Below are 25,108 nucleotides of genomic sequence, written 5' to 3'. Positions count from 1 at the left end.
TTGTTAACCTGATATACCCGACTCGTGTTCATTGCATTAGGCGCACGTTACTACTTCCCCTCCCTAATCTTTATCCGAAGAAGAGCGCAGTACCCCACCTATGTCGTCATAAATGTATAGAAAATGTTGCTGAACAAATAAGAATCGACTATTGGTCACTATGAACAGGTCTACTCAAGTATTCCTCATGCGCATGCCGCGGAAGGTTATATAACGCTGTCTTTGCCACCTCCGCATCGACCTCAGGTTATGCATTTGTATTGTACAACGGTTGACATATGAAATTATTACGAAAGGTCAAGTTACTAACGCCGAGCTTCGCTTCATCATTGTAGGCAGCGAAGAAAATGTTGGTTGTATGCCACGAGAGATGCCCGCGGTAAGGGATGATGCACTAATGGCTGGTTCGCGTCCAAGGACCTTTCTCTATCCCTTTTTCATCAGAAGGAACTATATCGCGCCCAGTAAAAGACAGCGGAATGAACCTTCAAATGGGCCACCCAAGTATATATGATGACTGATCTGCGCCGTGGTTCTAATGGGCTATGGTTCGTTCCCTACTCCATCCGTTCCAAGATTGCGATCCACCTGTGAGACTGAGAAGATCTTCCACGAGACCAGGTTCGGTTAGTTCTCAGTTCCGCCATGAAAGGGAAGGACATGGTCGTTCAGAAGTTTATCGTGAGTCAGAGCAGAGAAGACGCGCAAAGGATAGAGCGCAAAAGCGAGATACCAGAGAAGAAAGCATGAGAGAAGAGGCCGATTCATTTGGCGGAAAGGAAAGCTCTATATTAAGGGTCGAGGGTGACTGGTTCCGCAGAATTTGTGGTGAAACCGGTGGCTCAAGCCGATGAGGGGCTCAGTAAATTGTAAATTTACCCAGTAATTGAAGCCAAACAATAGCTTATGAGCTGTAGTAAGTAGTAACCATCTGAATTCGTCTTCAGTTTTCTGCAAAATTACATCACCATTTCCGGATTACTACGCTGACGAGGGTTTCTTGTTCCCTTAGGCATTAACTCCGTACAGTGAGTCCATCACGTTGGGTTACAACAGAATGGCAAAAAAATAATAATTTAAAATCCGTACAGTCAAATCAGATTCCTCTCTGGCATTTACTTATTTCTTCGTCTATTTCCCGTTTCCGAATGCCCGTTCATTTTTAATTTCTCTCAGTTCTCTTCCCCTTCAACTGCATTGGATCACTTTTCTTGTTTACCCCCTGTCTTTCCTTCTTGTTTTGCATACAATTAATATAACAGATCAAAGACGGGGCTCCAAAAGAAACCGACAAAAAGACAGCCCCCAAAGAATCGGAAGAACAGACCGTCGAACCTCCTTCCTTCCTTTTCTCCACCAGTCCTTCCCCTCACCATTCTCAACTAGTCTCTTCTGTGCTTCCAAACACTTTTCTTCGTCTGTTCACCGTCTTGTCGCCGTCGATTCATTGGTTGTATGTTATTGTGGCTTAAATTTCCAACCCCATAAAAACACTTTATTTTTTCTATTTTTTTTTGACTTTTTGTCGTTCACGTTCACCTCCACAACCCTTTTTGAGAAATATATATATAAACAAAAAGGAAGAGAGGGGGGAACAAGAAAGAAAGAAAAAAAGAAAAACAAAGAAAACGATAGTCTCCAATTGTTTTCCCTTTTTCTTCTCTGTCAAGCCGAGCGCGAACAATTGTCGAACCACATACGACGGGAGTCGTACGTACTTAACTACTTCCTCCCTAAACTGACTATTTAGTTGTGCCCGCATGCTTCGTCTCCTTCGCGAACCGCACTCCGGATGGTACCTGTGACCTCACCAGGCAGCTGCCCTCTCTTCTCTCTCCTTTTCCTTGTCCCGCTGACATTTCTTTAAACCCCTTATTCTTCTCTCCTCGGCGGCTGACCGGCTCATCCTCGCCTCCGGGAGAGTCACGAAAAGAGTCACAATTAAGCAAAGTGGGTTGATCTTTGCATCGATCGCGGTAACATTTTCTTGAATCCCAGTGCGCCGATTTCTTAATAAACCCAACAAACCCGCCCAAAAAGCAAAAGGGGGAAAAAACGAGAGAGCAAGGATTATCCTCCTCATCCCGCTAAAACCAACTACTTGTGGTCGTCGTGCTTTACCATTCCATGTAGCAGTATATATCGCAAACCCGCTTTTTCACATTACTACTAGTCCTCTCCTTATACTCGAGGTGTGCGCGGTCTTTAAGCCGCCCGAGTTCAATCGGCCCGACCGATACTGGTCGCTTTATTGTTACCTGTTGGGGAAACTATGGGGTCAGCTTCCTATAATCCCGATGGTTAGTCAGGGCTCTTTTCTTCTCATTCTGTTTGCTACTTCTATTTTTCTTTCCTCCCTGCATAGTCTAATTGTGCGTTGTGGTCGTCTGGTCTCGAAGAATGGAGACGTTGCCGGTGGTGAGACTGGATCGGTTGTGTTTGGTAGCAGCTGTCGATCAACGGTTTCCTGCATTGAGAAGGGATGAAAAGCTGGAGGTAGTTACAGACCACAAGCAGTGAAAGGGAGATACCAACGGAACCAGAAATAATAGCGACTGAGTTATGATGCCTGCTGAAACTTACCTCATCCATTTTTATATCTCTTCAGTTCAGTTGCTCCGCAGGGATCCTTTCATTCATTTTTCCTTTTCCTTTTTCTTTTTTTGGCATCTTCTGAGATAGCGAAGAAACGGAAAGAAGTTGAGGGCCACTCGGCTGACTGTATCTGGTGAATAGGCGAACCAAGTCCGTTATCGTCCCCTCTGGGTCCCCTTTCAGAGTCGCCAGAGACCGATCCTTTCATTGGACTTGATCCAGGCCGTACAAATGATTCAATGAGGGGCTCAGTGGAAACCCTTTCGTCCTATGATCACCTTTCAAGGTACGTGGATGAAGGACGGAAAACACCTCCTTGCGTTGACCAGAACCGGATGCGATTGCAGCAACACAAGAGACACTAAGAAAATTTCTTCCCCTGCAGGTCACCCCTGATTGAACATGAACATGGACTTGGCCCGTCGGGCCTGGATCGTATCCGTCAACCCTCACGAGTCTTGACCCTTCCGAACATGTCGACTTCATCGCTTATTCCTGTCACATCCCGAAGCCACTCGCCCTCACCTCGCTCCCGGTCAACCTCACGGACATACTCCACACGGATCTCGCTGGATGACGCTGGCGCCCTAGAGGATCTCCATCGATTCCCTTGTGAATCCTTACACTCATTCTCATTTTCCCAACAATCAGAGGAGCTACTACACAGCCGTCAGAACATACTGAAAAGATCCATAGACTTCATGCGCGACCGCTTTGGATGGGCTGCAAATAGTCCCGGGATTGTGAACGCGCAGGCTCGCATAAGTGGTGATGCAGAGGTTCAAAGCGTTGTGGACCTGCTGTCAAAGGCGAACGTCTTGGGAAGGGATGACCGGTATAACTACGCACGCGGCCCTATGACTGGCCCCGCGGTCGTGGACACAGGTGATGTCTTTGAGAAAGCTTTCTTCGAATCCCAGCGTCCGATGGCTGAGATCAAGGAACTACCTCGCGGATGTGCACCAAGGACGGAGCAGGCGGATACCGTGAGCGACTTAGCCGGTCCCCAAGTTTCGACTCAACGGAGAGGGAGGAGATCCACCCCCTCATCCAGGCGCGTAAGCTTAAAACGTACATACACGGATGTTAGCTCTGGTACCCTTCAGGGCAGGCTGATGGAAACTCTAGCACAACCCTTTTCTGCCACGGAACCCTTCTCCCCAACCAGCACCACTTTCGGATTTGGACTCCCGATACCTGTATTGCACACCCATAGCAGCAAATGGACACCAGTTTCACAGGCCGTTTTTAGGACCGAGTCTCGGGCCCCATGGACCATACTGGCAGCCAATGATTTGTCATGTCTGATATTTGGTGTGACACAAGCGGAACTCCGCAGGTTAAGTATCCTTGAAGTCGTACAGAAAGACCGGAGACAGTGGCTAGAATCTAAGCTACGGGATCCCTCTACTGATGTTGCGGCTAAGCTTCCGGAAAGACCCCGCATGACGCCGGTTAATCCCAAATCTATGGGGATGGGGAATGGCGTTACAGCTCAGCTTCTTAGTAAACCGCCTTCTCGATCAAGGAGGGCACAAACTGACGATGGCTATGGTTCCAGTAAACGTATGCCGCAGCCTCTCAATCATCCATCTACCAAGTCACGCGGGGTTCTACTGTGCGGAGATGTGGTTCCGATCCTGAAGCGCAATGGAGCAAGAGGTTCTGCCAGTGTCTGGGTTATGGAAAAGCGAGGTGGCTTAATTTGGGTAATTGAGGAGATCCAAGAGGATGTCGCTTACATCCGTTGCGACAAGTCCTGGAATATTACGGAGACCGATGGGGATACCGACAGATTCTGGGGCCGGGACATGGTCATGCCCGGCAAACCGATTACAGACATTCTGCCTCGCCTTCCTAAAGAGTGTTTAGAAGGCCCGCTCGATCAAGGTTTGGCGAAGCTTTGTGAGTTGAAGCATTTCGCTGCGCAGACCACTGCGGGGACTTGCTTTCCAGTCACTGTTGCGAAAGACACAAGCTCGGATAGTTTGCGGATATCGAGCTTTCCACATGTTGCCGGTATGATGGTGCTCGCATCGTCAACGCTGAAAGTTATCAGTTCGAACTCAGCGTTTTCTGCGGCTTTGTTTGGCCATGAGCGACCGGAAGGACTACATGTTAACGAGCTGATCCCCGGGTTTGAAGAGTATTTGAACGTGCTTACTGAGGAAGAGGATGTATCTCTAGAGGATGGAATTGTGATCCCTGAACCTAGCTTTCGGAGGGCTCGAACCCTGTCCATCCTTCGGGAAGGGAAAGCCAACGTTGCCTCAGTCTTTCTCGAGCCTAATGGCCTCACTGCCAACCACCGTGATGGCTCGACGATTACTGTGGATGTTCAGCTCCGCGTGGTCAAGAGCGGAACAATTTTCCCAAAGCAGGACGAGCAAAGTCCGACTAATGACGGCGATGCCGACTCCGAGAATGATGACACTTTCGCTGTAGCCGAATTGGTTTATGCACTATGGGTCACGTACTCGAGACAGATCCATACTGCGGGTCTCTCTTCTCCACCTCGGACTGATTCTCCGCGGGTGAGAAGCCCCTCGGTTGTTCCGGCATCCAGCCTCCGGTCGGCAAGGACTCCCCATTTACCATCCTTGAACACGGAGCAGACATCCGTGGAGACCCAAATACCAACATCGACATTGAGTCAGCAGCTTACCGAGGCGGCATCAGAGCCGCTCACTGACAAACCTGTACAACCTGTACCAGAGGTAAAGCCTGTAAACGCAAAGGAGCCTCCCAAGAAGAGGACAATTACCGACTATGTGATCATCGAGGAAATGGGCCAAGGGGCATACGGGGAAGTGAAACTTGCCCGTCTGAAGAAGAATGCCGCCAAGAAGGTCGTACTGAAGTATGTCACGAAGAAGAGGATTCTCGTAGATACTTGGACTCGCGACCGCCGCCTAGGTACGGTCCCGCTGGAAATCCATGTCCTGGATTACCTTCGGCGGGATGGTTTCAAACACCCCAATATTGTGGAAATGGAAGGGTTTTTCGAGGATGATATCAATTATTATATCGAGATGATGCCACATGGGCTCCCTGGTATGGATCTCTTCGACTACATCGAGTTGAAAGCGAACATGGACGAATCCGAGTGCAGAAACATCTTCCGGCAGGTCGTCGATGCTATCCACCATCTTCACACGAAAGCCTTGGTTGTTCACCGTGACATCAAGGATGAAAATGTGATTCTCGATGGTGAAGGCAGGATCAAGCTGATCGATTTCGGAAGTGCCGCTTACATTAAAAATGGACCGTTTGATGTCTTTGTGGGAACAATTGGTGAGTCGCTCTCCATGGGTTCTGCCGCCCAAATTATGCTGATCTTTAGCAGATTATGCGGCGCCGGAGGTCCTGCAAGGCAAATCCTACCGAGGCAAAGAGCAAGATATCTGGGCTCTTGGTATTCTGCTTTACACAATCGTTTACAAAGAAAACCCATTCTATAACGTCGATGAGATTCTAGACCACCCGCTTCGAATTCCATTCCTACCGTTTTCGGAGGATTGCATTGACTTGATCAGGCGGATGCTTGACCGAGACGTCGACAACCGTCTCACCATCACCGAGGTTGTAGAGCATCCATGGATGACTGACAGCGAATAGAACCATTTTGATACCTAAGGGTCACGCATGATACGTGGCATGCTATTTGGACATGAACATTGAGGGAAACCTCGAAAGACTATATATGAGGGTGTTCTTCGAGAGCACGGCGATCATTTATTTTTCATTCGTCTTTACTTTTTCTCATATGCCTTTTAAGCCACCAGCTAATATACATGACGGAAAGCGTGTCAATGATTTGAATGTGACGGCTCTTATGACCAGACATGATAGAGGCAGGAGCCCGGGAGGCTGTATGATACATGATATCTTGGAAGATGAAGTATATGGATGATATGGTGGAGGCCATCCGCTATAAAACAAACAACAACAAAGAGAGGAGAAGAAGACCAAGAAAGAGGCCAAGAGCATAGCGAAGAAATTAACTATAGAGGCAAAAAGGAGGCTGAGATACCCCCCCATATCAGAATTGAGTTTACTTGGCTAGATATCATATGAAACCGATAAAATCCCTCCAACCTGCAATGATACCATGTAAGCCACTGTTGTAACCTACAGAGTAGTCCGTAGGTTACAATTACACCAACAGAGCATTGACTCTCTTGTATATGGAGCAGGGTCCCATGTAAGTTCGCGATGCCAAACCACTCCCGTTGACCCATGTCACCAACCCCAAAGTTAAAAGGTAGTTACACATGCAGCCAAACCGTCGGACGCGAAATAAAAACCTCTTTCCCCTAATCTCCACCAACACAATACAAAGCAAAACAAACACAAGATAATAAAAATGAAAAAATTCAACCACCATCCCGAAAGTGCGGGGTGTTATAAAAAGCGGGGGAATATAGCTGCTAGTAATAAGCCCCGAACGCCATTTCTCAAGAAATATTTGAGACTTACTACCTTAGTTTACCACGTTACTTGACAGAGTTTATTAATCGTTCCGGCCAATTTACTGCTTTTAATGGGCTGCCGGCCAGTCGTTTCTGTGGTGGATATTGGGCGAGAGAACGGAACCACTTTTTAAGGTGTTTAGTTCGTGATGGTTGAATGTGGCCTTGCTCCTTGCTTCCTTGGCAACCGGCTGATGTCGTTGTGCATGTTGGGGCAATCGTTGGGAGACATGTTGTTCTGGGGAGGTTATGTATTAGGGTTAGGTAAGGGGGAGGGAGGATTATGTATGGGTTTCTTTTTGCTTCCTTGACTTTGTTCTTGTCTTAGGTGAAAAATACGACGGAGTACTACATACGCAAGTAAATAGATAAGATAAAGTAAGATGTTAGGTGCAGAGCTATCTAGGATCCTCAGTGTGACTGGGCAGAGAAAGAAAAGAAAAAGAAAGGCCTACTCCGGACGGAGTACAGCAGGGAGGTACGGAGTATCACAAACAAATTGAAACATCAGACTTGGCAGCCAATGCATTCAACTATTTTATTCTTTTTTATCTATGAGTCTCAGCCATACGTACTCCGTAGTATCGTATCCAACCCAACAATGAGACAAACAGCGATACGTACTTTGATTTGTAAATTAATTTGCATCCTTACTCGGACGCGACTTGGCCGGCAAAGCAGGATGAACTGGGTTTGTTTCGCCGTTGGATTCCCCGCAGGTGGCGTTGTCGTTGCCCATGTGGGAGGCAAACTAGGAGGCCTTTCAACCCATTTCTGTCCAGGCACATACTTTTCTATACCGTACGGTACCTGAGTCGTTTCCAATGTCCACGGACTTTTTCTTTTCTCCTCTCTGTTTTTATTTTCATTGCGTTTTTACTTCTCTGGTGAAATTATAGATTGTGTGATTGATTCCTATCGAATTGCTTGGTGCTCTATGTACCTCCAGTACCATGGACACGCATCCTGCTGGAGGGCCGGACAGTTTTCCCTCTTTCCTGTCTTAAGACAGTGAGAGATTTAAAGGCACTCAAGTGTGTTGTTGGCTGCTCCACTGTGGTTGATGGTAATCCGTGGCTGGGCTGCGGTCTTACTGAGTTATTGGATACGACAGTAGATGTCTGTTTGTGGTTGGGTGGGTACTTCCATCACCTTTGTACCGTACCTAGGTACTCCGGAGTACGTACCATTTTGCTGGGTGGGGGTTTCCTATCCTAGCTGCCGCCGCTTTTACGAAGGCGCTCAGAGTCAGGCTCACTGAGTAAATTTCAGCCCGAGCCCTCTGGCAGCTCAAATACATCACGTGACAAAACCGTGAGGTCCAATGAGCGCTCACTGATCAGAGCCATCTATAACCACAGTTATAAAGAAAGAAACTACATATTATGTAGCCGAGCACGAGGTCTCAAAGCAACATTTTCTGAAGCAAAACGTCTCAAAGCCAAATCCGGATTCTTAAGCAAACTTACTGTTCGTGTATAGGCCCAGCACTGACGTAAAGCATCGAATAACAAACCTGGACATTTCTGTAATTCTCAGCCCAATTCACGTAGCTGTCTGTCCTTCCCCCATTGCTTCAGGTCAAAAGTACCCTCTCGAAGTTCATCCTGTCGACCATTCCACATGAAAGAAACTCCCTCGATGGTTTTCTCGGCGCCACCGTCATTATTCAGAACGTTAATCAAGCAAGATCTAAGACGACATTTATCCGTTTCGTAGGCGGCAAGTCGATCAAGTTGCCTCGGCGATAAGAGACCACACACCATTCCATCGACTGGATGAAGTGGTTTATCGAGGAGAGCAGGGTATGGGCCCCAAAGTTTGATTTCGTAACCAATAATCCTAGCAGGGCGCATTATAGGTGGTGGCTTTGACGATCCTAAGACTTTGCATAATGTATTTGGATCCATTAATGTCCCGTAGAAGAAACAATATTCATCTCGGATAGGGTCTTGAGGCCAGGAATTCTCGGCAGAATTGTCAGATGAGGGCAACAACGACGGCCTTGGCGGGTCTGCTGAGGCGTTGGCGCGAAGGAATTTGCGGACCATAGGGGACGGCCGGGTATTGCGCATTATGTCAAGTAGATCTCGACAGAGCCAGGATCAAGGCAAGCGAATGATGATGATAGTGCTTTGGCGAGGGAGGGGAAAGAAGGAGATTGGTGGAGGGTTGCTATACATCTACATGTACGTTGGGACCCACCTCCTTGAGCTTATGTTAAAATCGGGTCGTGCTCAGTTATTCAGCTTATGTAACAATCAGGTGATGCTCAGCGAGCGCTCCTATGATTATGTAATACTCAGAGGCGTGCTCAGTTCTACTCAGTGAGCAAAAAGCGGCAAGGCCTGAGCACTAAAGCGGAAAGGGAAAAGCCAAGAAGTGGCAGAGGTAATCAAGTACATCGGTGGGCTTGGAGAGGTTTTTTTTTTTTTTTTGTACTCTTCCATACAGTGGATTTGTTCCTGGTACGGATGGGTTAACCGGCACTCAGGAATAGTGCCCGAGCACTGTCAGTTGTTAGTACATACTAGCAGGTAGCCTGAACACGTCGGATATTACTTGTAGAGGGACTTTCTTGTCGTTGGAGACATGAGGTACATGAGTCCTTACCTGGGTATGTAGTTTATTATTGTCTGTTTTCTGGGATTGATTGTTATTTTATACCATCCATTTCGTATCATGTCTCAATGTTTTGAGACATTTTTACCCTTTTCTTCATCGTAGAGTAACACTCGTGCACGCTTCCCTATATTTAAAATACAGTTATTCCAATCCAGTACTGTATGTAAAGCGCCCCCCACTTTGCATGGAATGAAGACGCCAAGTGGGGCAGGTCTCGGGTTATCGTTAATCGATAAGTGATCCGATAAGCCTGTGGAGGGGAGCCTTGTGGTGGCGGAGAGAAAACAACTGTACGGAGTACTGTAAAGTATTCTTGCATACACCCAGTCACCGTGAATGCCAGAAAACCGGTGGGTAATCTAAAGGGGGGCCCTGGCTTTTGACAGGTTGGGTGACCACCAGCGTAGAAACCCAGTAGTGGAGGTGTGGCTCAATCGTATGGTAAAAGAACTGCCAGTAAAAGTCGGCTGACCGAAGTGACACTCCGACCGTACAAGATTCTCGACTTATTGTCCAACTGATCAGCTTCTCTCCCCCTTTTGCTTCTTTTCAAAACTCTTTGCATCACGGTGTCCGTTTTCGATCTCATTAACTGCGTGGATGATGCCCAAGTGACGTACCTATACAGACCCAGGCTTTTCATCCCTTCAGTTCCGACGACGACATCCGTACATTGGGGTTTCCCGCACTGACTGAGCCCCCCGGGTTACGCGGTCCAGAGGTCCCATGGTACAATTCTTACAGATCTTAGCCGAGAAAAACCACAACGCTATCTGTCCCTTGATTCTTCCTCTTTCTTGGTGACCTTCATCTTTTCTTATTTGTGCTGTACTCTGTCCATCTCACCCTTTGCTTCACCCCACGGCCTTCATATCCGCTGGAACGGACTTTTTGGCGTTGGCATCGGGCTCACGTGCTGCCATTGCAGTCAAACAATATACTTCGGGAACCGCGCTGAGAACCGTCACTATGACCACGATCTAAAACCCAAATCACTGGTTGTCCTTGCGCGAGGTTGCGCCCGTCGTCTATAGAACCTCATTTTGGTCGGCTGTTTAGGTTTTGCATTTTCGGGGGCATCTTCAATTCAATAGTGTTCGGAAGGGGTTCAGAACACCTGCTGGGCTGAAGAGGCTCTGGTATCTATATACACCATCTACACCATGGCTGCTACGAGTACCGACAGGATTACTCCTGTGTCTGGAGTAGCCTCCCCGGTGAGTCCGGCCTCCTCAACAGGCCAGATACCCTTGGATCAACCACCAAAACTCAAAGGACGACATAAACTGCTGCAAAGCCTTCAACGCATCTCATCGAGCCCCAGTCTGAAGCGCGGCCGCTCCCATTCGACGGGCTACCGCCGAGATGGGAAAGCTTCATTGTCCTGCGTCTCACTAGGACATTCGGCATATGCTCCTTGCCTCGGTAACGGAAGCTCGTCGCAACTCTATGGTGGATTGAATGTGCGGCCGATGACTTCTGGTCAGGCTGGCCCAGTGGAAGAACATGAAGGAAATGCTCGAATCCGCCTTGTTGGGTCCGACTCACCAAATACCGCTCAATCAAGATCAGTCCCTCTACCAACCGAGCTGAGACCAGGGCCCCTTGGATCGCCGCTAGGAAGTACCGATGTGATACAGGAAACTGCTGTCGTACAGCCCGCGTCGAAGCCCAAGAAGACGTTTGACTTCTGGGGAAGTATGCCCGGAGAGCTCAGAATGCTAATTTTAAGCTATCTGACTCCCCGGGAAATTGTTCGCTGCTCTCTCGTCTCTAAAGCCTGGAACAAGATGTGCTTTGATGGGCAGTTGTGGTCTGCAATTGACACTACAGATTACTATCGCGATATCCCTAGTGATGGTCTCGTGAAGATTATCGCCTCTGGCGGTCCATTCGTCCGGGATCTTAACCTCCGCGGTTGCGTTCAGTTACGAGAGAAATGGAAATCTGAAGGCAAGCGCATTACCGACCTGTGCCGAAACGTGGTTAATTTTTCCCTGGAGGGATGCCGCATTGATAAGACCTCCATGCACTATTTCCTTCTACGAAATCCTCGTCTGGAGTACATCAATGTCTCGGGATTGAGCAGTGTAACGAATTCGGCCATGAAGATCATTGCTCAATCATGTCCACAGCTTGAAATTCTGAATGTGTCCTGGTGCTCGGGCGTGAATACGAATGGGTTGAAGAGGATCATTAAAGAATGCCCGAAGCTGAAAGACCTGGGAGCCAGCGAAATTCGCGGCTTCGACGATGAGGATTTTGCGTTGGAACTATTCAAACGAAATACCTTGGAACGCCTGATTGCCAGTCGTACTGACATCAATGATGTGTGCTTGAAGATTCTCGTGCACGGTATCGATCCCGAAATGGATGTTCTTCTCGACCGACCCATTGTACTTCCTCGGCAATTGAAACACCTGGATCTGCATCAATGCTCTGATTTGACGGATAATGGAGTGAAAAGTCTCGCTTATAATGTTCCTTACCTCGAGGGCCTGCAACTTTCTCAGTGCCCCGAGCTTAGCGACGACTCTGTTATCGCTGTCATTCGTACCACGCCTCGCCTAACTCATCTCGAGATTGAAGACCTAGAGAGGCTCACCAATAGCACTCTTCTAGAAATTGCAAAGGCGCCATGCGCCGAACACCTCGAACATCTCAACATCAGCTACTGTGAAGCCCTCGGTGACCCCGGGATGCTTCAAGTTATGAAGAACTGCCCTTCCCTCAGCTCTGTTGAAATGGACAATACACGAGTTTCCGACCTTACTTTGATGGAAGCCAGCTACCGTGTTCGCAAGCGAGGTTATGGTGAAGACCTACCTCGTGTTGGCTTGCGCTTGGTTGTCTTCGACTGTGCCAACGTTACTTGGGCTGGTGTAAAAGAGGTTCTTTCTAGCAATGCCTATGTTCCACGTTCTCGCAAGTCGCTACAAGCTACATCAGCTATATCAGTTGTAGCACAGGCTGTCGTACCGGACGAGTCAACAGATACAAAGACAGTAATCACATCCTCTATCACACCCCCACCACAGCCTTCGGTATACCCCAATGAGATCATCCAGCTCAAATGTTTCTATGGGTGGCAGATGACCGTGAACGAGCATAACAAGCGAGTCCTGAGAGGGGATCTTGCTGCCGCAAACCGTCTGGATCGGAAATGGGCTGATTACATGATGGCTACAGAAGAAGCAGGCGCGGCAGGTGCTGGTGCTAGAAGAAGACGGCGTCGAGCTCGTGAAGCCGAAAGAATTTACAATGCTGACGACGAAGGTGATGACGCCTATGGTATCGGGGGCGTCTCCGCCCTTGGGGGAAGACGCAGGAGAGCACACAGTGGTGGGTCCTGTCTTGTCATGTGAGGCAGTCATTCTTTGCTTCTCTTCTTCTTTAAACAGTCTTCACGTTGAACACAAAGCATCTACAGGCGTGCTTGTAAGATGTCTCTGTGTGTGAAAACCCACTCTTTCAGCTACGAGGTTCTGGAAACCTTGTTGAATGCGTCTGCCATTGTGCTTTTCAACTAAAAATTGGCAGCCGAACCATGTTGGCCACGTGGCGAACGGAATTGCATATCTCTAGGCACAGAGTATGCTATGAGAAATGAATGGATGATTTTGTGCAAGCGGTTGGATAAGTGTGATTATCTACGCTGGAAGTTTAGCCTATAGCGGACTTGTTTCGTACTGGCTTTCTCTCTCTTTTTTCCCCGTACCAGCCCAATGACATCCACGCAACTATATTTTTGATTGACTTGGTGTACGATTGGAATCGGGACATTTGGTTGACGTCCTGTTTTGTAACCGTGCCAATCACCTCGATCCTTTGGAGTATCTGTTTCTTGGTCTATTCAATAGAAGGGAACGGAGAAATTGGAGTCTGTTGTTTAGGTCAGGGTTGATTTTAGCGATCATTTAGATTCGAAACTTTTCTCATTGAGGCTTTTTCTAATCATGCTTTTAATTGTGATAGCGTAATTGCACTAGGTACATACAATGGACTGAGCAGGTCAGTGGCCCAGTCCTGATGTTGGGTATCGCATACGACGTAAAAGAGATGCTTTTTGAAAGACAGCTTGAAGGATGTTGAAAGACCGAATAACCGACATGGACCAACTCCTGAAAATGCACAATACCTGATACACCATTTCCTCACCATAGTGATTACATCTCAAAGAAACCACCATCGCTCTCATCACCATTATCGTCAGGTGAGCTCTGGCGTGCCCGGGAATGGCGACTGTCATTCTTGGACGAAAATCCTCTCGAGTCCTTCGCATTCTTATCCTCCCTTCTTTGCGGCTTGACACTAGTCTTCGTGGTATCCTTTTGCTGCACAGAATCACGAATACTGGTCTTCTTCTTGTCCACGTTGGACTTTTCCTTGGTCACAGCACCGGATTCTCCGTTCTTCAACTTTCCATCGCGCAGAAGTTCGAGGGTTCCGTCTTTCATACACTTCTCAACGGTGTGCCACATAGCCGGCTTATCAGCAGCATTCGCATGAACAAGTGTATAACCTGCATCGCCGTCTTCATCATTATTTCCATCCTTCACCATCTCCTTTTTCTTCTTCGCATCAGCGTACAGGGCGATGTATCTCTCCGCTAGAGGGTAGTAGATGGTGTAGTTCAAATTGACACGAGCGACACGGAGCTTTTGCGCAAGAGCGGCGAGTTTCTGTTCTTTGGCTGCGGAGTCTAAGTCGGAGCCTGAAACCTCCTTTTCGCGACGTTCGAGGCGCTTGACATCTTTGGAAGCAGTTTTGCGATCTGCCATTTGGTGGAAAAATTAGTTTATAACTTCGAAACGAACAGCATCGCGATATTAGACGCAACATACCCAAGAATCGAACAAAGTGGTATTTCTTGATCATCTTTGACCGCTCCCGGCGTTTCTCTTCCTCCTCCAGATCATTCTCGTACCCAGCGAGGGCACGCTCCTGCACAATGCGTGCATCTGCTGGGAGATCCACCCGGTTCAAGAGACGTTTGACATCGCGAATGCGCTTCTTCAATTCATTGACGGAAGGGTACTGGTGTTCCTTTTTTGGCAGCTGGACCTTCTTCCTGTAAGGCTGGTGCGACGCTCCGTCGGAATTGTGTTTACGTTTAGGAGGGTCGCTGCGGTCCCGATAATGCCTGTCGCCTGAGGGTCGGGAGACGGGCGACTGTGATCTGGAGTCTTCTCGAGGCATTATGTGCGGTTGAGACTGAATTTGTTTCTCTTCTTGTTGTTCCAGTGTACTTGGACTCTGGAGAGAAAATGATGAAACTACAAAAAAATACCGGCGGATCATTCATCGGCCCGAGTAAGCTCCAGATTCCGGCAGTAGCCAATCAGGGCTGAGCAGTGTCCAATGACGCGCTTGTACCTTTTACCTTTTACGCATTAACCCAAGGACTGCGGATCCAATTGAAGGTTTCATACTCATCAGAGGCTGTGCGCCGGAACTCGAATCTACTTTGCCCGTTGACGTTGCATTTCGCAATTGTCGCTATGCAGCCCGGTGCTTGACTTACCAGTTGCACAAGCTGGTAAGAGCATGGGTCACTGCTGGGCGCTGCAGATAGGTACTTCCCGCTTAGATTAGGTAGGCGACCAGTCAGCTGGTCGTGTCTATTCTGCGACAGCCTGGGCGAACACAAAGACGAACCAAACAACAAAACAATAAAATAGAAGGAGAGATGGAGACCGCTATTCGCTGGTCGCCATCGTCGACCACGGCGGAACAGCGCTTTCTCTCCGTGGATGTGGTAGGAAAGGCATTCCGCCTGTGCAAGGTGACGTCCTTCGACGGCCAAAACCTAGAACATGAGGTGCTTGCTGCTCACACCAAGGTTCCGGCATTCCGGGCCTTCGACTGGTCGCCCGCTGATGAATCGCTCGTCGCTGTAGGCCAGTCGTCTGGAGACGCCACTATTCTACGCCTGAACAGCGAGTCCCAGGAGTCGTTCTCGTTTCCAATTCGCCATCAGCGGTATTGTAACGCTGTCGCGTTCAGCACGCACGGATTACTGGCTGCTGGTCTGGATCGCGTGCGGAATGACTTTTGTCTTAATGTCTGGGATGTCAACCAGCGGCTCGCTATGAGAGGTGGGAAGGGAGTTGTGGAGCCACTGAGGAAGCTGGCTAGTTCAGAACCGATCACCAGTGTGAAGTTCTTCAGGGATCAACCTGACACACTAGTGGCTGGTGTAAAGGGGCAGTATGTTAGAATTTATGATCTTCGAGGTGGGTTTGTTGTCTCCTATTCTACGTGCCGCGGTTGTCTAATTGGTTTGCAAAGAGGGACCTGGCAATCCGGCGCTGCAGTTTCCAACTCGGTGTGTCCATGGTTTAGCTATTGACTGGCTAGACGAGAACTACATTGCATCGTGTCTTACATCCAATGATCCTACGATCTGTATCTGGGATCGACGTGTAGGGTCTCGATATACGACCCCTGGTGTAGGTCCAGCAAACACTCTTGAGACCGGACAGCCGGGACCTGCGCTTGAGTTCAAGAATGTCATCGCTCCCAAGTCAACCATCTGGAGTCTGCGATTCTCGAGAACAAAGAGAGGATGTCTGGGAGTTCTTGCGAATACCGGCCACTTCAAAACTTATGATGTTGCCAAAGAATACTTATCCGAAGAGTATCGCTCGTCAATGGATGAGACTCTGGGCCAAGAATCTTCGAAGAACTATCCAGAACAGATATACACTAAGTATGTGCGGGATGTTTCCAGTCCATTCAATCATCCAACACGGGGCTATCCGGAATCGGAAAGGATCGTATCCTTCGATTTTCTGAATATGAGCCCCTCCAATGAGCCTACTGCCTTAACGTTGTCGGGCAATGGCCAGGTCAATATTATCACGACAAAACCGCCGTCACCTCCTGTACGACTCTCCTCCCAAGGCTTGTTGATACGTGGGACATCTGGGGACGACGCAGATTTCCGAACGATAAGCCCTCTACCAAGTCAAGGACTGCGCGTTTCTGAGGTGATTGAAGACCTTCGTGAACGTATTCTACCAAGCCACGATATCCAGGAAGTATCGCGTGAAAATCATCACACAAAGCCATTATCTAGCCGTGAGGCTCGAGAACGCGCTCTATCTCTAGGAGCTTCGGGAAATCTGATAACAGCCGAGGAGGCTTTGACCCTATTGACCATCAACCGACTTCGTTGTAAAGAGGGATATCTATTTGATGCAGCCCGGAACCGGAGGATACTCGCCGATGATCATCGCCTGCAAGGTTTCTGGGGTTGGATCGAACGTGAGTTTAATTTTGGCTATTATGACACACATGAACTAATATCTTAAATAGGTGCGCGCAATGACTCGTCTAATGACTCAATGATTGCAAATGGCTTGGATCTGAACTACGTGGGAGTCTGTGACATCTGGAACAATGATCTAGGTGTGTATTACTTCTGTTCAGGGCGTGGACTTCCCCCACCCCCCAGCACATAACTGACTCTCTGCAGGCGATACCTTGGACACTCGGCACCTCGAACCCGATGCCAGACTTGATATCAGTAAGGTCATCGTCAATCTTGTTCGAGAACAATTAAATCTCCCTGAGACCAGGGGCTGTGAGACAGATTATCCAGAGCATCGCAGGCTTTGCCTCCGACTCTGCGGCGCGGCTCAGACTCACCGTGAATTGGAAGAACTCGTCAGAACATTGTCAGCCGATAGCCAGCATACTAAAGCAGCAGCTCTGGCTGTCTTCCAGGATGAGGCTAAACTGGCCTACTTAGCGTTGCGAAGCCACCACCCCACTCAAGCACATAAGCTGCTTGCCATGGCCATTGCTGGTGCAGCGAAGGGTGACACTGACCCAGATTGGGAGGACACCTGCGCGGAGATTGCCAAAGAACTCACAGACCCGTACGCACGAGCGATCTTGGCACTTGTGAGCAAAGGGGACTGGAACTCTGTCATTCAGGAAACCACGCTTCCTTTGAAGTATCGAATTGAGGTTGCTGTGCGTTGGCTGCCCGACGATGAGCTGACCGAGTATATAAATGAAATGACCGCCGAGGCCATCCTTCAGGGAGACATCGAAGGTATTGTGCTAACAGGACTGGGGCCTTCCGCTATGGACCTTTTTCAATCATACATCAGGAAATTCAACGACGTACAAACACCGGTCCTCGCCATGAGCCACTCCGTCCCACGATTCATTAATAACAACCCTAATAGAGCTCGTTTTGAAGCATGGCGTGAAACGTACCGTTGGCAGATTAATTCCTGGAAACTACAGCTGGAACGAGCACGATTCGATGTCGGTTCTCGCAAATTTGCCGTCACCTGGGACGGTAGAAAGCTGATTGAGCCACCGCGACAACAAGTCAGTCTGACTTGCAATTACTGTACCCGACCACTTACTCAACACGATGCCTCTTCTCAGCTGTCACCATCTACCACGGGTGAGGTCGTTCACCCCACCCCTGGGAATCCCCTGGGCACGTCGGCGATGTCCGGAATGGTTTGTCCACGCTGCGGTCGGCACATGCCCCGATGCGGCGTTTGTACTTTTTGGCTGGGATCCCCAGACCCGATGTCCAAAGCGTGCCTCGCCGCTGACGCTGGACAGCAGGCCGGAAAGCCTACCCAAGCGGAGATGATGCGAAGATTCATCGTGTTTTGTATGAATTGTAATCACGGATTCCATGCGCACCATGCCCAAGAGTGGTTCATGAAGCATAGGGTATGTCCGGTTGCCGAATGCAACTGTGTCTGTGATCGATGAAGTGCTGATCTTACCTTTCAATTTTCCATTATTTTTACCTTGTGGCATGGGCTACGGTGGAGGAAGGGTTTGGTGTTGTTTCTGATATACCCATTATGTAGAGAATTGATGTTGGTCATTTTATTATCATAGTGAGCCCGAGTATCTACTGTTAAATCTAGAATAATAACCCAATCGATATAAAATGTGTAGTCTATCGTTCACTAGTATGGTACGTATACTCCATACTCCGGAGTAGATTAGGATTCTTTCAAGATGCCCCACTCTTAATTGATCGCCCGCAGATGATGTCAGACAGAAAAATAAGAAAAATGGAATTCCTTCTAGAACGACTCACAACATTGCATACATGAGTCACAAAGACTCATTCATTACGAACGAGTAAATAAATTCCCGTGAGTCATGTATCCAATCACAACCCGTTATCAAATACATGAAAACAAAAAATCTAACCCTCCGCACCCCAGAGACAAACTAGTGCGCAGAAACAAAAGAAAACAGCCCACAATTAAACCCCTCCGACACCACTTCCAACACCTATCTCCCTGGTCAAAGATCATGGGCCAACAACGCAGAGGCAAACCCTCCGGGGGCCGCGACGTAACCGTCTCCAAAGCCCTGAGTCTGTTACTCCGACACGCCGCCGAAAAAGAAGGCCTGAAGCTGGACGCGCAAGGCTACGCGAACGTCGCAGACGTGGTACGCCCTCACATCTACCCCCCCACTGGTTCACCACCCCAGGTAAACCAGACCTAGCTTTGTTTATCTTAATTTAACACAGGCTACAGCTCGCCTGGCGCAAACTTAAATCCCTTAAAGTTACCTTCCCTGAAATCGTCGCCGCCGTCGCAACCTCTGACAAAAAGCGCTTCGCCCTTCTACATATTCCCTCCACTGAAGCCCAGGCCCAGCAATCGACCTCGGCAGAAGCTTCTACAGAGCATGGCATCCCGACGACAAGCGCGGGGCAGGATTCCGCGACGGAGACAGCTCTCGCGGTGTCCGAGTCGGACCTCGACCCGGCGCATTTTTTGATCCGTGCGACGCAGGGGCATAGTATTAAGAGTGTGGATGCGGCTTCGTTGATGGAGAAATTGTCCCTGGATGAGGAGGCCAAGTTACCTGATACTGTTGTGCATGGGACGTTTCACGCTGCTTGGCCGGCCATTCTGGCCTCTGGGGGTTTGAAGAGTATGGGGCGGAATCAGGTGCATTTTGCTACGGGGCCGTCTGTGGAGTCTGTACTCGCACAGGGGGCGCAGGGGTCGAAGGAAGTTACAGGGGATCATGGGGAGAAGGTGATCTCGGGGATGCGCCGGGATGCGCAGGTGCTTATTTATATTGATTTGAAGAAGGCGCTGGCGGCTGGGTGTCCGTTTTGGAGGAGTGAGAATGGGGTTATTTTGAGTGAGGGGATGGTGGTGGAGGGCAGTAGTGGTATTGTTCCAGTGGAGTTCTTTGATGTGGTGGTTGAGAGGAAGCATGGGTTGGGGAAGATATGGGAGGGTGGGAAGGAGGTTCAGGCGTTGCCGGAAGAGTTGGTGAAGCAGGGGAATCCTAAGGGGAGACGGAATGCGAACAAGAAGAAGGAAGACACTACGCAGCCATGAATATACTGCATCGACAGCTTTGCCTATAGTACTACTGTAGTTTCCCTTATCGGTATTGTTGCTCGTATCGATACGTCGCAAAAGGTCTGGAGGGGTGCGGGGAAGCCTGCCCCCGGACCAATCACCGCGCATCCCTATCCGACTTCCGATCGAGTTGCGGGGGATCGGATACGCCTTGTGCGCTTTCCGACGGGCGATCATACGGTTCATTGGGCCATTCCGATGCCAGTATCCGCCGCCGTCCTTCTGCACGTCGAACGTCGTTTATTAGTTCCGCCGGATCGATTTGCGGGGTCTCGCCTGCAAAGGCCGTCCGGAAGGCGAGCATTTCAAATCATGTCGGTGAATCGACCCTGATATAAAAAGGCTGTTACACTTGCTCTTCTACTCCTCATCCTGTTTTATAGTCCCTTTTTTGTTTATCTACCCCTCTTACCCCTCACCCTGAAGTATACCTCGATTTAACTCAACCAGCAAGCAAGATATACAACACACTAATAAATCGGAAACAACACCCACACGAATAAGAAAATATAGAAAGGGGAAAAAAAAGTCAACATGGCTACCCACCGCTTCGACCCCAATTTCACCGACAATGTCGTCAACGCCATGGGCCCCAAGACCAACCCTCGGTTCCGCAAGCTCATGACCAGCCTAATCCGCCATGTCCACGACTTCGCGCGCGAGAACGAGGTCACCGTTGACGAGTGGATGGCTGGTGTCCAGTTGATGAACTGGGCCGGTCAAATGAGCGACGACAAGCGGAATGAGGGACAGCTAGTTTGCGACGTGATCGGGTTGGAATCGTACGTTTCACCTATATTGATACACGTTCAATAACCTTTGTCGAATCACGGCCAGTTTTACTATGTTACGAAAATATAAATACTGACAATGCATGGAAAAGCCTCGTCGACGAAATCACCTTCAAACTCGCCGAAGAGGCCGAAGACGCTCCCACCGCAACTGCTATCCTGGGCCCATTCTTCCGCGCCGATACCCCCTACCGCAAGAACGGCGATAACATCGTCAAGGGGGTCCCGGATGGCGAGATGGCTTTCATGCATGGTCGCGTTATCGATTTTACCACCAAGAAGCCACTCGTGGGCGCCACCGTGGAAGTGTGGCAAGCGGCGACGAATGGGTTGTACGAACAGCAGGATCCGAACCAGGAGGAATTTAACCTCCGCGGAAAGTTCAAGACGGATGAGGAGGGCCGGTACAACTTCTACTGTTTGAGGCCCACGCCGTATCCTGTTCCTGATGATGGTATGTTTCGCTATTTATCACGGGTTATGTGGTTTGGGAGGTGTTTGAATGCTGATATATGTTGAATGTAGGACCGGCAGGGAAGCTGCTCAAGCTAATGGATAGACATCCGTTCAGACCGGCTCATATTCATATCATTGTGAGTCTATTTTGCTATTCCATGTTGCTCCTGTCAAGCGTAAGAGTCAAGCTAATATGTGTGCAGGCTACTCACGACGGCTACAAGCCCCTCACCACGCAGATCTTTGACAGCAAAGACCAGTACCTGACCAACGACTCTGTCTTCGCCGTTAAGGACTCGTTGATTGTAGATTTTGTTCCCCGCGAGGGTGATCCTCAAGCTGGTCTTGAGCTGAACTATGATGTGAAGTTGGTGCCGGCACCGTCGAATAGCACCAATGATGTATAAATATTTGTTCTCTTCTCTTGATAAATGAATTTTGTATATACCTTTTCTTCAATTTAGCATTTTTGAAGCTTGTTTTAGTGAATTCATGGTGGGAGATTTGTGATGTTATCTCGGGCTTGCTTTTCTTTAGTGTGACCTGGTATGAATATATTTACCTCATCTACGAGAGAAAAAAGCCATCAACCACCTCTCTAGTATCACACACATATCCAAAAGTAGGATACACAGTCTACAATCTACCAATCCTCAATCCCGAGAAATAAAGCCTTAGCCAAACCCAACACAATAATTAAATTACATTAAACTAAACTAAACCCCCCCAACAAATCTCGCAATCAAACCCCCCACAACCTCCGGCGCCTCCACACAATGCCAATGTCCCACCTTCTCCAACACCTCCAAGCTCTTATTCTCACTGGACACGCCATCAAAAATAATCCGACACCCCTCCAAGGGCGCAGACTTATCCTCCTCGCCAGCAAGAAGCAAGAACCGCACCCGAACAGCTGAATAATCAATCACCGGCGCCGAAGCAATAGCCCTACAAAGCGCCGCATAGCCCTCGGGGTTCTGTCCGAGAATGAGTTCCCGGATGAATGCCTTCGTGAGAGCTGGGGTTCCGGAGCCGGTAGCTTGGTAGGGGATGGTGTTGGCCATTGGTTCCATTCCCGCTTCGGGGTTGTGTTAGTCATATTTCACTATTTGATGGTATAGTGTAGGGTATGTAATGTACCTTCAGAAACAGTCTCGCTCCTCTTATTCATCACCGACGTAAGCGTCGAAGAAGGATGCGTCGGTCCAATAGCCACCACTGCATTTATGCGGTCTGCATACTGAGCTCCAAGAAGGGTGACCACTAAGCCGCCCATTGAGTGGCCGACTGCCACTGCTTTGGGGATGTTCAGTGCGTCTAGTACGCCGATTACATCTGCGGCGATGGAGGCGATGGATATCGGTTGGCCTGTGTAGGTTGAGCGGGCGGAGCCGTAGGTGTCAATTGTTATGCAGCGGTGGTTGGGGGTTAGATGGGGGAGGATGGGGAAGTAGTAGTTTTGGGAGGAGCCGAGGCCATGGATGAAGATGATGGTTTGGCCTTGGTCTGGGGCGCCGTTGGGGTGGGAGTCGGCGTAGTGGAGGTTGTGGTTGTTTATGGTGAGGGAGGGCATGGTTGCTTTTGGATTGAATTGGATTGTGTTTAGGAGGTGAAGAGGTGGAGAGGTGAGGGTGAGGTGAGGATGTCAATGGGATGTGGATTAACTAGATAGTAGTAGTATGTATTACGACGTCATTGGCCCTCTTTTTCTTCTCTTGCCATAAATAAATCTGTATATCCGTCGGGATGGCAGCAGAATCAATAAATGCTTAGCCGACGAGGGGCGCCGCTCGGATAGCGGTGCGGATCCCCGTCGGGTCGGATAGTGTTGGTTTTCTATTTAGATTCTCGACATCTACCGGTAAATCTAAGAAAGCCACTCCACAAGGGACAGGATGCTTTCCCCACCAGCCGAGACCGTTTCCGCTCCAGTCGAGTCCTTCTGCGGCGGGTTACTGCACCGCACCAGCCTTGCCAACTGTGATGCCAAGAGATGCTCTCGAAATTGGAGATCCAACCCTCCTACCATGTATATAGAGTGAGCCGCTCCGTTGCCTCCACCTTTCTCTCCCCAGCACAGTCTCGGCCCTATCGTCTCATCTTCCATTTTCCCTGTTCTGCTTCCTTCTTTCGCCCATACACGCTTCGTCTCATAGAGAGTTTCCCACGAGAACGACCTGAATAGGCCCCCGTCCGCACTCTTTCCGTCAGCACGCCCACTCTTCCACACGAAATTGCGCCCACCGTACTTGAACCGCCGGGGGGACCAGTCCTTGCGTTGCGCCTCTCCGTCGGGGATCTCGACAATATCCCCGGCCTGGGGCACTGTACTCGTCACTAAACGGAAAGAACCCCCTTTCGTCTTGCGCATCTTTATGCTTACGGCACCCATCTGAGGGAGGAACTCTCCTGCCCGGCGTAGAATAGCCTCCACAATGGGCACCTCCTGGCTCCATACCGCCTGTAGAGCATAAAGTGTGTGCTTGTTGGCTGAATCCTTGACGAACCACCAGTGCGATCGCACCCCCATGTCAACTAGCTCTGATGAGTGAGAGAGCCGGTAGATCACCGGCTCCGCTGACGAGGAAAGTGTCGGCGCGAAGAATGGGGCCTTGACCGAATCTGCCGCGTCGAGGAAAGGTTTCAGTTGAGACGGTGGCTCAGTATTAGTTGGCGCCTCCTTTCCATAGTCGTGGAGCGCCTTTCGAATCTATGTTGACTCAAGTCATCAAATCACGGGGCCTTATACTCGTGTACTCCAAACAACATACCTGAGACAGAGTCCAAGGACTGTTATCTCCATCGTCCCTCTCCAGCTCCTGCATTACATCAAGTACTGTGGGCGGCAATATAATCCCCTCGAAACTACCTTTGCGCTTTAGACTCTCCAAGTAGGCAAATCGTTCGCAATGCAGATCGACCTGCCTTTCGAACATCTTGCGATTTATTTTGCGCACGTTCGACGATTTCCTGAATTTTTCTGCCGCCGCGCTGAGGATATCGATAGCGCTCTTGTGAATCTCGATTGCCTTATCATAGTCGCCTCGCCTTTCGAGGATGAATGGAAGTACCGATAGTTTGTATATCTCATTTTTGATGTCCTCAGATGTAGCCATTGTTGTCGAGAGCAGAACGGTACGACTTCTAGCAATGGGCCCGGGAATAACGTCTAGTCCGATGTAAGTATATTTATTTCCTTGCTTTTCTGGAATTAACCTTCTTAAATACGCCCTGTGATAAGGAGGGCCTCGTTCCTAGAAGCTCAAGACAAGACCATGCTGCTCGCTACAAATCTCCCAATGGATCAAAACTGCCTTGCCGGGCGACGTTGAGGCCCGAATTCTCTTCAAAATGCGTCTACAGCTTCCACCCAACCACGTGCCCCCGGGAGGATACCGAACGAAAGCCACTGACAAGGATCGTGGTTTTCGAGGTGTCTGGGGGAACAAGATAATCGCTTAGCTTTTCCGTTTTGGCCGCAAGCTCTTGGCGAACTTGACCAGCCAAGTCCCAGTTTGTAAACTAGTGATAAAAGTATTGGCCAAAACTCGTACTCGAGATCATGTGGATTAACCCAGTGACTTTGTTCAGGAATAGGGAGTATTCCCTCCGTCGCTTGGTGAGAAATCTGCCTTGGGAAACTTCCGAATCTACCCATTCATAGCTGCAGCACTTGGCGTGCTGTGATAAGAGAATTGACGCTATGCTTGGTAACTGCGCCCTTTCTCTGGGCAATTTACCCTCTCGCGCTGCTTGGTTGTTTGAAGTTGTGATGACGGTGATG

The 25,108-nt window shown here is 49.2% G+C and overlaps 10 protein-coding genes across 10 annotated transcripts; 5 read left to right on the top strand and 5 right to left on the bottom strand.

Annotated features, from left to right (window-relative positions):
* Positions 1–2,272: 2,272 nt before the first annotated feature.
* Positions 2,273–6,213, top strand: AO090026000631 (serine/threonine-protein kinase; the record flags this gene model as incomplete). Its single annotated transcript, XM_023235985.1, has 4 exons — positions 2,273–2,300; positions 2,737–2,881; positions 2,981–5,889; positions 5,942–6,213. 4 exons carry the CDS (start codon positions 2,273–2,275, stop codon positions 6,211–6,213), a joined length of 3,354 nt encoding a protein of 1,117 aa, XP_023091102.1.
* Positions 6,214–7,704: 1,491 nt separating this feature from the next.
* AO090026000633 (uncharacterized protein) lies at positions 7,705–8,416 on the bottom strand (the record flags this gene model as incomplete). The annotated part of the gene is made up of 5 exons (XM_023235984.1): positions 7,705–7,818; positions 7,858–7,920; positions 8,011–8,065; positions 8,255–8,324; positions 8,404–8,416. 5 exons carry the CDS (start codon positions 8,414–8,416, stop codon positions 7,705–7,707), a joined length of 315 nt encoding a protein of 104 aa, XP_023091103.1.
* A 186-nt stretch (positions 8,417–8,602) lies between these two features.
* AO090026000634 (gamma-glutamylcyclotransferase family protein) lies at positions 8,603–9,142 on the bottom strand (the record flags this gene model as incomplete). Its single annotated transcript, XM_001822006.3, has 1 exon — positions 8,603–9,142. One exon carries the CDS (start codon positions 9,140–9,142, stop codon positions 8,603–8,605), a length of 540 nt encoding a protein of 179 aa, XP_001822058.1.
* Positions 9,143–10,855: 1,713 nt separating this feature from the next.
* On the top strand, positions 10,856–13,057 carry AO090026000635 (F-box domain protein; the record flags this gene model as incomplete). Its single annotated transcript, XM_023235983.1, has 1 exon — positions 10,856–13,057. The coding sequence occupies one exon, from the start codon at positions 10,856–10,858 to the stop codon at positions 13,055–13,057; it is 2,202 nt and encodes a 733-aa protein (XP_023091104.1).
* Positions 13,058–13,858: 801 nt separating this feature from the next.
* AO090026000636 (Efg1 domain-containing protein) lies at positions 13,859–14,891 on the bottom strand (the record flags this gene model as incomplete). Its single annotated transcript, XM_001822008.1, has 2 exons — positions 13,859–14,466; positions 14,537–14,891. 2 exons carry the CDS (start codon positions 14,889–14,891, stop codon positions 13,859–13,861), a joined length of 963 nt encoding a protein of 320 aa, XP_001822060.1.
* Positions 14,892–16,492: 1,601 nt separating this feature from the next.
* Positions 16,493–18,528, top strand: AO090026000637 (uncharacterized protein; the record flags this gene model as incomplete). The annotated part of the gene is made up of 4 exons (XM_023235982.1): positions 16,493–16,961; positions 17,013–17,105; positions 17,173–18,339; positions 18,401–18,528. 4 exons carry the CDS (start codon positions 16,493–16,495, stop codon positions 18,526–18,528), a joined length of 1,857 nt encoding a protein of 618 aa, XP_023091105.1.
* A 317-nt stretch (positions 18,529–18,845) lies between these two features.
* AO090026000638 (tRNA 2'-phosphotransferase) lies at positions 18,846–20,053 on the top strand (the record flags this gene model as incomplete). The annotated part of the gene is made up of 2 exons (XM_023235981.1): positions 18,846–19,142; positions 19,232–20,053. 2 exons carry the CDS (start codon positions 18,846–18,848, stop codon positions 20,051–20,053), a joined length of 1,119 nt encoding a protein of 372 aa, XP_023091106.1.
* A 558-nt stretch (positions 20,054–20,611) lies between these two features.
* AO090026000639 (intradiol ring-cleavage dioxygenase) lies at positions 20,612–21,731 on the top strand (the record flags this gene model as incomplete). The annotated part of the gene is made up of 4 exons (XM_001822011.3): positions 20,612–20,859; positions 20,961–21,322; positions 21,394–21,461; positions 21,528–21,731. 4 exons carry the CDS (start codon positions 20,612–20,614, stop codon positions 21,729–21,731), a joined length of 882 nt encoding a protein of 293 aa, XP_001822063.1.
* Positions 21,732–22,040: 309 nt separating this feature from the next.
* Positions 22,041–22,897, bottom strand: AO090026000640 (alpha/beta fold hydrolase; the record flags this gene model as incomplete). The annotated part of the gene is made up of 2 exons (XM_001822012.1): positions 22,041–22,402; positions 22,465–22,897. 2 exons carry the CDS (start codon positions 22,895–22,897, stop codon positions 22,041–22,043), a joined length of 795 nt encoding a protein of 264 aa, XP_001822064.1.
* Positions 22,898–23,191: 294 nt separating this feature from the next.
* Positions 23,192–24,440, bottom strand: AO090026000641 (uncharacterized protein; the record flags this gene model as incomplete). Its single annotated transcript, XM_001822013.3, has 2 exons — positions 23,192–24,034; positions 24,096–24,440. The coding sequence occupies 2 exons, from the start codon at positions 24,438–24,440 to the stop codon at positions 23,192–23,194; spliced, it is 1,188 nt and encodes a 395-aa protein (XP_001822065.1).
* Between the last annotated feature and the right edge of the window lie 668 nt (positions 24,441–25,108).

The sequence above is a fragment of the Aspergillus oryzae genome, chromosome 3 (assembly GCF_000184455.2).
Source record: "Aspergillus oryzae RIB40 DNA, chromosome 3".
In the NCBI taxonomy this organism is placed as follows: domain Eukaryota; kingdom Fungi; phylum Ascomycota; class Eurotiomycetes; order Eurotiales; family Aspergillaceae; genus Aspergillus; species Aspergillus oryzae.
Note: the sequence above shows the minus strand (reverse complement) of the source record. Positions and strands in the feature narration are given on the sequence as shown.